This window comes from Mytilus californianus, unplaced genomic scaffold (genome assembly GCF_021869535.1).
Source record: "Mytilus californianus isolate M0D057914Y unplaced genomic scaffold, xbMytCali1.0.p SCAF_1, whole genome shotgun sequence".
Taxonomy (NCBI): Eukaryota; Metazoa; Mollusca; class Bivalvia; order Mytilida; family Mytilidae; genus Mytilus; species Mytilus californianus.
The window spans coordinates 2,526,844-2,539,101 of NW_026262581.1; the positions used below are offsets into that span (position 1 = coordinate 2,526,844).

A 12,258-nucleotide genomic window follows, 5' to 3' on the forward strand; every position below is an offset into this window, starting at 1 on the left:
AGTATTTGTATGTGACAGTAAATTTATGACCACTGTATTTTTGTTTGATTAAAAATACAAAAATGCTAAACAAAAAAATAATGAGATAAAAAAAAAAATGTATGAAACTAACTTTTATACCCACTGCAAGGAAGTTTTTGTCAGGGCTACAAGTACAAATATACATAACCTTTCTTGTCTTATTTGTCTTATACCACATATAATGGAAGTTTTTTTTATCAAACCATAAGAGGATCCTGCAGTTCAACAAATAAGATTGAGAACTATTTTGTATGGCCCACTTAAATATGTGCCTCTGTTTGTCCATTTGTCCTTCGAATTCCCCTATCATGTTAACGTTTTTGGTTATGGTAGATTACCATGAAGATGTGGTCACATAAACTTGATGTTCATTTTTATATGAAATTTTGAAATTATATGCCAAATAAAAAACCCAATTATTTGGTTCATTTTCCAGAATCATCTATTTATTGTTTTGAAGACATTAGGATAACTGCTAGCTTTGAACTTTCTCAAGTTAGATGCCCATTTTCATAACAATTACTGGTATGCTTATCTAAAGAAAAAAATACATATCGATACAACAATATGTACCACACCTGTATAGACAGGAGGTTCTCAGGAATACCCCCACCCCCTGAAAACCAAAAATGATATAAAAGACTATAAAAATCTAGATTCAGGTTGAATTATGACTATTAAACTGAGTGTCATGACCCCAAATACCATCGGCATCCTTGAGAGTAGTCCTGGTTTTGGGTCTGTGAACAACATGTAATTTGATAAAAAGTAAATGAAAGAAGTATTTAAACTGAATATCATGACCCTAAATACCATCGGCATCCTTGAGAGAAGTACTGGTTTTGGGTCTGTGAACAACATGTAATTTGATAAAAAGTAAATGAAAGAAGTATTTAAACTGAATATCCTATATTTGTTACATAATCATTATTTACATACAATGTTACCTATTGGTAAACCGGAGAGGGGAGCTATTGGGGAAGAGAGAATAATAATTATGGACAGTAATAAAGATGATTGACCTTTCTCTTATATGTAGTATGAAAGGTCATTTACCTCAGGATAACAGATGTCCATCACTGTGAGGTGCCCTTACAAAATCAGCTTTTTTAAATTTATTACAATACACTTTAACTTGCTTTCAAAATGTTGTGTTATCATAATCAAGCACATTTTGATTTAAAATTTGTGGAGAAAATGGTTTGTGCATTTGAATTCTTTTTGATTGCTAGAGGTACATGTAATTGGAGTATAGAAATATGGTCCCCTGGACTTCTATTGCTCCTACTGGTAGTGTGTTTGTGTAAACACACATTGAAACCTACTGGTAGTGTGTTTGTGTAAACACACATTGAAACCTACTGGTAGTGTGTTTGTGTAAACACACATTGAAACCTACTGGTAGTGTGTTTGTGTAAACACACATTGAAACATCAGATAAAAATATAATGCTACATTCTGGTAAACACCAACACTATGAAGGGTCCAAAGGTGACTTGCTGCAAACAGCAAGGCTCAAGTAGTATATAAATGTTCAGACAAATGGTAAATGTAATTATAATTCATATGCCAATACATATTTTCAAATATAAGATGGACATCATTGTTTGATTGCCCAAGCTACCAGTTACTTTTTGTTATGTATTTACTACCAATCTAAGTTTCATCACCCTACTTAAGTTCTAATGTGAGGTGTTTTCTCTTGATTTTTCATTGCATATCAACTACTGTAAATTCAGAAATCATTGCGTGCATTTATTATTGCGATTTTGTCATTTTAGACTAAAGTGCGATTTTAATTTTTGCGATATTGAGAAAAATCCTGTTTAATTCATATAAAAGATTTCAAAATGCGAGTTTAAATTATTGCGATTATAACCATGTCGCATTTTTCGCAATAATAAAAACATGGCAATAATTTCTGAATTTACAGTATCAAAAGAAAAGAACTTGGAAAGAGATACTTTGATGTTTTAGTTGTATTGAATTACTGTGTTGTCCTCTAGATGTCTTAAAACAGAGGTCAAAGATTGCAAAGGGACATTTAAGCTTTGAATCATTTTTCTGTCCAGCCTGCGACTTTTGTTGCAGAAAGCTCAACATAGGGATAGTGATCCGGTGGTGGCTGCGGCAGCATTAGCTCACTTCTTAAAAGCTGTATATTTTAAAGCTAGAAGACCTGGATGCTTCATACTTTGTATATAGATGCCTTATGATATGAAGTTTCCGTCTGTCATATGTCCATTGTCCTTGACCTCATTTTCATGGTTCAGTGACAAGTTGACAACTTGAAAAAAAAGTCAACATTTTTTGTAATGTTTATTTCTTTCTTATTATGAGTAATAGGATAACTATATTTAGTATGTGCGTACCTTGCAAGGTCCTCATGCCGTTCAGACAATTTTCATTCGACGTCAACCTCATTTCATGGATCAGTGAACAAGGTTAAGTTTTCGTGGTCAAGTCCATATATCAGATACTATAAGCAGTAGGTCTACTATATTTAGTATATGGAATGATTGTAAGGTGTACATGTCCAACTGGTAGGTGTCATCTGACCTTGACCTCATTTTCATAGTTCAGTGGTCAAAGTTAAGTTTTTGAGTTTTGGTCTTTTTTTCTAATACTATATGCAATAGGTCAATTTTATGATGTACATGTCAGTCTCGCAGGTTTTATTTGACCTTGACCTCATTTTCACAGTTCATTTCTCAGTGTTAAGTTTTTGTGTTTTGGTCTGTTTTTCTTCAACTATAAGCAATAGATCAACTATATATTTGTTGGATGGAAGGATTGTAAGGTGTATATGTCTGTCTGGCAGGTATCATCTGACCTTGACCTCATTTTCATGGTTCATTGGTCAATGTTAAGTTTTAATGGTTAAGTTTGTTTCTTAGATACTATAAGCAATAGGTCAACTATATTTAATGCATACATTGATTGTAAGGTGTACATGTCTGTCTGGCATGGTTCATCTAACCTTGACCTCATTTTCATGGTTCATTGGTCAATGTTAAGTTTTCTTGGTTAAGACTGTTTCTTAGAAACTATAAGCAATAGGTCAACTATGTTTGGTTTATTGAATGATTGTAAGGTGTACATGTATTTCTCATTTGGTTTATCTGACCTTGACCTCATTTTCTTGGATCATGTTAAGTTTATGTGTTACTTGTAGTAAAGCTTTATATTTAGGACTATCAACATAAAATCAATGGTTAGTAAAGAAGGCGAGACATTTCAGCGTGTGCACTCTTGTTTTCTCACCTGTGACTTTGTGAGACATAGGGATTACAATAGGCGTTGGCGTAAACTATTTGTATAAAGCTTTATATTTCTGAGGGAAGTAGACCTGGATGCTTCATACCTTGTATGCAGATACCTTATGTCACATAGTCTCTGTCTATCATATGTCTATTGTCCTTGACCTCATTTTCATGGTTCAGCAACTGCTTGAAAAAGTAATGTGAATTTAGGATAACTATATTTGGTGTATGGGTTCCTTACAAGGTCCACATGTTCGTCAGACAAGGATCACCTGACCTCAACCTATTTTCATCATTAAAATTTAAAGGTTAAAGTTTCATGGTCAAGTCTGTATCTGAGATACTATAAGCAATAGGTCAGCTATATTTGGTGCATGGAATGAGTGTAAGGTGTACATGTCTGTCTAGCAGGGTTCATATGACCTTGACCTCATTTGCATGGTTCATTGATCAATTTTAAATTTTTGTAGTTTTGTCAGTTTATCAGACACTATTAGAAATAGGTCAGCTATATTTGGTGTATGGAATGGTTATAAGGAGTAGTCATGTCTGTCTAGCATGGTTCATATGACCTTGACCTCATTTTCATGGATCATTGATAATGTTAGTTGTATGTGATACTTGTAGTAAAACCTATATATTACAGAATTTCAACATAAATGCAGTCATGATAAGTGTAGCAGGTGAGACATTTCAGCTTGTGCACTGTTGTTTATTGTTGGGTTGCTGTCTTTTTAATGTATAACCTTATCTCCTTTTATTCAAATTCAAGATAAAGATTTAGTTCACTGTCAAGGAATATTGATAAATTTGGTTGTCAAAATTATCAACAAATGAATGAGGGGAGATATAAACATTAAGGTTGCACTTCTTTTAATATAGACAATGCAATTTCCCGTAGGAACTCCTTTTAGAGATAAAACTGTGCCAATTTGACAATGAAGTTTCGTAAAAAACTACATGTATATACTGGAATGGAAAGTTCACATGCACTACTATTTTTTGCAAAGGTCAAAACATAGGGTTTTGCAGCATATTTTCAACATTTTTATAACTGACAATTCTTACAGTTTAAACTTATACTAAAATTTTGTAGACTACTATTACTCTAAATCTTCTTGAGAATTCAATTTGACGTTATCCAATTGGTAAAATTCCCAAGTTGTGTCTCTATGAGATGGCATTTGGATATCATATATGGTTACAAGTAGATAAACAAAACAAAATATCTATGAATATCAATTATCTCTTCAAAAGAGGCTTGGTTTTTTAATCAGCTACTAGTATATCTACAACATGGAATCTCAAGGTAATCAGATGCATCCTCATTACATTTCCTGACAATAACATGACCTTGCAGCATTCATGTTTATAAGTGTAGGAATTAGTTTGTAATTATTATTAGATTTTTAGGAATGTGCATCAGGTAACATAAATTATTTTACTCAGCTTATATAACTTTTTGCTAGACAAAAGATATACTTCTCTGTTCCTAAGCTGATTTGTACTCTCCCTGTCTGATTGATTATTTTTTACAATCAACTAAAAGGTGACCAAGAAGCTTTGATATGAAGGACATCTAAAGTTTCTACAAATTTTTACATCCCTGGCTATTCTATTGAAGGTTGATAAAGAAAAGCATTTCGAATGTAAGAAATTTGAAAATGTTATTTTCATTTCTGAAAATAAAGAAGGGTACTAAAACTTAGTATGAATATAATCTAGAGTTGTCTAAGTTTGTGATAATTTAATTTTCAAAAGCACATACAAAATTCATTTTTAAATAAACTCAAAAAAGTTGCTTGTAAGAGCTTATATGCAAGAATAAACTGCACAATCTAGACTATCACTTTCAGTTTGAGACTCACGTTTTCCTGAACATCCTGCAAATTTGTTCCTTTACTTAAGAATTATAGATGTGTAATTTGCTTGTTCTCAGAATTCATTAGTGATGTCAAAATTTCTTGCATTCCTATGAGTTTACTATTGTGATGTCATGACAATTAGAGATACATTACCACAGAATAAAGTACATGTAGTTTTTCCACTGAACTATTTAACCTTTGATTTTCAGGTAAAGTTATCGATTTATTTGTCTTTGAACCTTGATAGTTATTTTTTCAGCAGTATTTATATTTGGGAAAGAATGCCTACTCCCTAAATCCATTGCTGTTAAACGCTTGGAGTAATTGATAAAGACACTGGTGTATGAGGGCTTGACAAAGTTTATGTCTTTTCAATTTTAGATCCATAACCTGAAAACAACTTTGTTTTCTATAACAAATCATAATGTTTTACAGGAAGACATGTTTTAGGTCACCAAGAACAGCTCAATATAACTTGCAATTTTGGAAACTCTATTATTAACAAGTTTTTATTAATCACTAACAGACTTTTCTCCTATTTTCAGCAACATGTCCAAATGTTGTCAAATGCCCGACTGTCATATCAATGGTTGGCCTCCCAGCCAGAGGCAAAACTTACATGTCCAAAAAACTAACTCGCTATCTGAATTGGATTGGCATTAAAACTAAAGGTAAGAATTATACTGCTATCTAATTCCTTTTGCAAAATCTATAAGATTCCTGATAGGACTAAGTCAGTCAGTCATAGTATGGAATCTCTCAAATAAAAACCAAAAAAATACAAGATCTCAAACAGTACATGTATTATTGTTTAATAATTTAATTTTGGATGTAACGCGTCTTCCGATTGGCTGACGTTGTTTTGTTTATCAGCTCATAGACATAATTTTGTCATGTGATCTTGACGTCATCAACGTTTTTTCATGATTTACACTGGTTTAAAATGGAATTAAGAATTAAATTATAAGAAATGACTGTAATATTTTTTCTGTCTATTCGAAATAACATAAAAAATGTGGTGCACACTTTAAAATAACCCGCTACGCAGGTTATTCAGTGTGCACCACATTTTTGATGTTATTTCTTCATAGACAGAGAAAATATTACAGTCATTCCTTAAATAATGCAAACCTTGATACATTCCTGCTTTGAGTTAGCATTAACATCAAGCAGAACATTTTCCAAACATTTCAGAACAAAGTTAATAATATATATGAACTTTGCTTTAAACTAGATAAACACATCTAGAATTTTAACATGGTAACAGGTACTCATAAGGTTACAATTTTTCATTAAAAATCATTAAATTGCCCAATTAGGAAACATTATTCTAATCATAGCTGACATGTCTTTGCTCTTGCCTCGGCTGCTTGCTTATTTCAAGCTGACATCTATCATAAGACAACTAAGGTAGCACATTAAATATGATAGAAATACTAATAGATCTCATATACTCTGTATCAGACTTGCAGTGATTTCTTTTATACACTTGGTGCCCTTCAGAAAAAACTTTTAAGGATTGACCTTTGCTATTTAATTAACCTTGTCTGAGATTCTTCTGTAACTGTAGGGCATCAATAATACTATTCCAGCTTAGAGCATCTAAAGAATGTTTTTTTAACATGTAGAGTCTGTCACATTTACAGTTCAACTAAAAATGTTTTTACTAATTGCTGTAAAATCAATAACAGTAAGCTTCTTAGTGGAAAGTTTATTAGCCATCATGCAAACTTCTGCCTTGTCTTTATGAGAATTATGAATACTTTTTCAATCACTAATAAGTAAGTCACAAATAACATTTTCCTTAATGCGGTTGATAGAAAGCCACAGGAAGGCAGGACCAAATTTTCTGGTAGCTACAATTTTTTTCTCAACAAATAATTAGCTAACAATGTTAATTTGCAAGGTTACCATTTGCCTAGAACATTTTGTAAATTGATTTCACATCATTTGTTCTGCACTTGAAAATTATGATTAAAGTCAGATCTTACCAAATCCCATAGTAACAGGACAAATAGAAGTGAAACACAGGCTGTTTGCACTGAGGCTGAAACAAGTGTAAACATATTTTATAACATTACAGTAATTAGAAAGTTCATTTTGAAAACACTTGAAGCCATTAATTGACATTTGAATATAGAATTGAATGGTTGTCAAAAAGTATATTAGTTTTTGTCTCTCCTCTACCAAGTAGCTATATATATAGTGAAGACCAGATTTAAGCATGTTGTTTATGGCGGTGTCTGCAAGTGCAAGACTGTGGCGTCAACAATTTGTTACAGTTTGTGATTAGGTCTGTTTAAGGGGAACCACAAATGGTAAATCAATGATACTTAGTAAGCAGTTTTATATGCATTGGCTCATATAATTTCCAATGAGCTTATTTGGCCCTGCCACCTCAAGTCATGGTCTATTGACTTTGAAAATTTTGCTTATTTAAATGTTAAAGTTTCTGATTAGGTCAGTTTGAGGGGAATTGCTCATGGTAAGTCATTAAGTGTTACCCTTGTCCGTCCCGTCTGTACATCCCCAAAATTGGTTAAATTGGTTTCCGTTCTCTAACTTTGGTTTGCCTCAACCAAATGTTATAAAACTTATACACAATGCTTATTACCACAAAACACAGATCAAGTTTCGAAATTGGGTGGTGTCACTTTTACCGTTGATGAGCTATGCCCCTTTATAAACACAAAATTTGCTGAATTTTTCGTTTCCGTTCTCTGACTTTAGTTTGCCTCAACCAAATGTAATGAAACTTATACATAATGCTTATTACCACAAAACACAGATCAAGTTTGAAATTGGGTGGCATCACTTTTACCGTTCTTGAGTTATGCCCCCTTATAAATGGAAAAATTGCTTAATCTGTCGTTTCTGTTCTCTAACTTTAGTTTGCCTCAACCAAGTGTTATGAAACTTATACACAATGCTTATAATCACAAAACGGTCTTAACTACGTGAATCCTGCATCTGTGTGTGGAAGTTGACTTATTCATATTTACAAGCAGGGGCATCTGTGGCCCATAGACACATTCTCCATTTATTTTCTTTAAATTTCAGCAAGGAAAAAAAAAATGAAATTTAAAAATTTCCTGCTCTTATTCCAGGAAAAATAAGATGGTTGTTTTATGTATTTCCAAGATTTCTGTGATTATCCAACTGAAAAAATTCTGATTAAGGTATATATTATAAAGATATCATTCTTATATTTGTGTTTGTAGCATTTAATGTTGGAGAATACCGTAGGGCAGCTACAGAAGCATATAGAACTCATGATTTCTTCAGAGCTGACAATAAAGAGGCACAAGAAGTTAGACAGTATGTATCATATTTGGTTGTTGGGCAGATTTCTCAATTTATGACCTAATGAACATAACCAAATGCATATCTAGTTTTTCTTGTCAAAAGAAGATAAATCAAATTGAAAAAAAATGTTTCATAATCCGTACACAAGTCAGGTAAGTCTAAAAAGTAAGTAAAGAACAATGTATATATGTTTCTCGTTTGAATTGTTTGACATTTGTCATTTCGGGGCTTTTTATAGCTGACTATGCGGTATGGGTTTTGCTCATTGTAGAAGGCCGTACAGTGACCTATAGTTGTAAACTACTATGTCATTTGGTCTCTGGTAGAGTGTTGTCTCATTCGCAATCATACCATTATATGTATATATCTTTTGTTGAGAAACCTCAATGAGTAAGTCAGATTGAAACTTTTGGTTGTTTGACTGAAATTTCCTTGAAAACCATCATAATTTTAGTCTTAGATACATGATTTTTTTATACGCCCGTTTACGGGACGTATTATGGTATACTGCTGTCCTGTCCATCCGTCTCCGTCCGTCAACATGTCAGACATTAACTCAAAAACGCTTTAACCAATTTGCATAAAACTTTGGTGAATTGTTTATATCTATTGACGTGATCTCCCTTTCGTTTTTTATAAATTTCAGATTTTACGTTTCCGAGTTATGGTGTTTTATTCATTAAAAAAGGGGGGATTTTCCAGTTTTCAGACAATACCGGTACCTCAAAAATGCTTTCAGCAGTTCTCATGAAACTTTGGTGAATTGTTTAAATCTATTGACAAATGCTCCCTTTCGATTTTCATAAATTTCTGATATGACATTGAGAAGTGATTGAACTTTATTCTTTGAAACTGCGATGGGCGTATCATGTGCTCATGGCGCAGATGTTTATTTATTAGTTGTTATTGGCTTTGAACTAGCTGTCAGTAACTGCAAGTACTCTCAGATCTGTACTAAGTGTCCTTTTTGTTGTAAGGGATGAGGGATGAATTCCCTGTCACATCTGGTCTGTGTTTTTGTTTGATGTTTTTTCTGCTTTGTATCGATCTGATGAGTTAAGACTTTTTCAACTGATTTTTATCATAGTTTGTTCTTATGTTGTGCTGTTACACCAATTTCCCAGGTTAGAGGCGCTTAAAATCATGTTTAACCCTGCCGCATTCTTTATGTGCCTATCCCAAGTCAGGAGCCTGTAGTTCAGTGGTTGTCGTTGGTTCATGTTTGTCATATTTGTTTTTCGTAAATTGTTTTGTTATAAATTAGGCCGTTAGTTTTCTCAATTGAATTGTTTCATATTTTTCATGTCAGGGCCTTATAGTCGACTTTATGGTATGGGTTTTTCTCATTGTTGGAGGCCTTACTGTTGCCTATAATTGCTTACATCCACTTTATTTGAATTTTCATGGATAGTTGTCTCATTGGCAATCATACAAGATTTCCTTATTTTTATATAAGCTCTTCTTACAGATATTGAAGGTACATGTAGTACAGTTGTGTAATGAAGAGTATCAGATCGTAAAACAATTTCTCCCATTGGGATGAATAAACTTGCATATATTTAGGTGTTTAAGAGTATAATTGTATAATGTAATTAAGAAAGTTCCAGATTACATAAGAGTTTCGTTTGAGGTAACTACTTTTGACCTATTTACCGCATTGACGAAAAAATATAACATGAAATGATTGGATTTCTCAACCAGAATCAGTGTTTCTTGCCGATATGGAAATTAAAGTTGGTGTAGATCATGTAATGCGAAGCAAAAGATTTCATATGAGTGTCATTCAAGTTAACATTCCAAAGACGTAATTACAGCCATTAGATTTTGAAAAAGTCACCAAATGTCCACACAAAAAAACAAAAACCTACAAATTTTATTACCATGGTTTCTTTTGATATGTAATTAAACAAAAAGGATTAATATTTGTTTTTCATGTATATATGTATAAAATTTCAGAAATCATCATAAGTTGTAAAGTAGCTTTTATGGAAAAAATACCTATAAAAGGGCTTGTTTAGATATAACATTAAAATATGGGGATATTTTTGTAAGATATAGAAAAATAGGTAAATTTGGGTCTTTTTTTTTTTAGCTCACATGGCCCAAAGTTGCCTATGGACCTCACATGGCCCAAGTGACCTATTCTTATCACTTGGTGTCTAGACTTGGCATTCAGACTGTGTTGCACTACTGTACAATAAATCACAGGGGTACTTTATATAGATTCTTGAAATTCTTTATAAAAGTTACTGACCAGATTTTACCACCCATTACTGTGATCCTTTTCTTATAAAGACAATGAATTATTACCATATTTAAAACTTATTCATACCAAGTTTCTTTAATTTCAATATATAAAATCAGTGGAATAACAGCTGGGAATATTTGTCAAAAATCTGATGCTATCTGTCTGATTTTTGTCTCGCCTTGACGGAGTCAAAAAGCGAGATATAGGTATGCTGTTTCTGGCGGCGGCGGTGGCGGCAGCGTCAACAATGTATTAGTTTGTAATTAGGTCTAGTTTAAGGTGAACCACTAGTGGTTGGTCAATGATATTTGGTATGCAGTTGTATTAGCACTGGCGCATCTTATTTTCATGGAGATTATTTGGCTCTGCCCCCGCAGTCATGGTCTATTGACTTTGAAACTTTTGCTTAGTTCACATGTATTAGTTTGTGATTAGGTCAGTTTATGGGGAGCCACTAATGATAAGTCAATGATATTTGGTATGCAGTTGTATAAGCATTGGCATATCTCATTTCCATGGAGGTTATTTGGCTCCGCTCCCTCAGTCATGGTCTATTGACTTCAAAACTTTTGCTTAATTTACATGTATTAGTTTGTGATTAGATCAAATTTATTGGCATTTGCAAGTCTCGTTTCGATGGAGATTATATAGCCCCATCCCCTCATCATGGTTCATTGACTTTGAAACTTTTACATAGTTTACAAGTCAATGTTTGTGTTTAGCTTTGTTGAAAGGGAACGACTTATGATAAGTATGGTATTTGGTATGCAGTTGTATTAGCATTGGCACATCTCCTTTCCATGGAGATTGTTTTGCCATGTACCTTCAGTCATGGTTCATTGACTTTGAATATTTGCATAACTTACATGTTAAAGTATTGCTATTTTAATTTCAACATTTGCATTATCAAAAGTACAAAAATGCGAGACATATCTCTGTGTTAACAGTTTATTTAATAGACCAGTACATAAATATTGAAATCTAAAAATCATAGCCAATTCTGAAAACTATACTATTTGAAAACTTATATATATAGATATTAGTGCTGTTACGTAATATAGCAAAAAACTGTGCAATAAGATTATCATTACACAATTGAAAATCAGTGTGCAACTGTATATCTTATATACTGTGGATTCATTATCATTAGTGGCACACCAATTTTTGTGGGTAAAGGTGAACCATGAATTTAAATATTCAACAGCGTACAAATTTTCTATTGGCTTGTATGCAGACTTTGACAAAACCATGAAATGAAATGTCAACAAAAATACAAATGTCCCTCAATCCATGAAAATTGGTACCCACAAATATAAATGAATCTGTGTACAACTCATTTATGTTATGTTCAGCTCAATATATATCTTTGAATTTAATACATACAAATATTAATAAAATGATTGAAGTTTTTGTCTCGCCTTGACGGAGTCAAAAAGCGAGACATAGGTATGCTGTTTCCGGTGTCGGCAGCGGCGGCGGCGTCAACAATGTATTAGTTTGTGATTAGGTCTAGTTCATGGTGAACCACTAGTGGTAGGTCAATGATATTTGGTAT

General features: G+C 32.9%; 1 protein-coding gene across 17 annotated transcripts in view; it reads left to right on the plus strand.

Annotated features, from left to right (window-relative positions):
* The window catches only part of LOC127732102 (6-phosphofructo-2-kinase/fructose-2,6-bisphosphatase-like), a 67,514-nt gene that overhangs the window by 25,419 nt on the left and 29,837 nt on the right, over positions 1-12,258 (plus strand). For all 17 annotated transcript variants that reach the window (XR_007996364.1, XR_007996447.1, XR_007996380.1 and 14 more), the window contains exons 2-3: positions 5,695-5,820; positions 8,371-8,467. Coding sequence is in view for 9 of the 17 variants with exons in the window: in XM_052241198.1 (XP_052097158.1) it covers positions 5,695-5,820; positions 8,371-8,467 (223 nt within the window). In the remaining 8 variants the exon portion in view is untranslated. The remainder of the gene's footprint in view (positions 1-5,694; positions 5,821-8,370; positions 8,468-12,258) is intronic.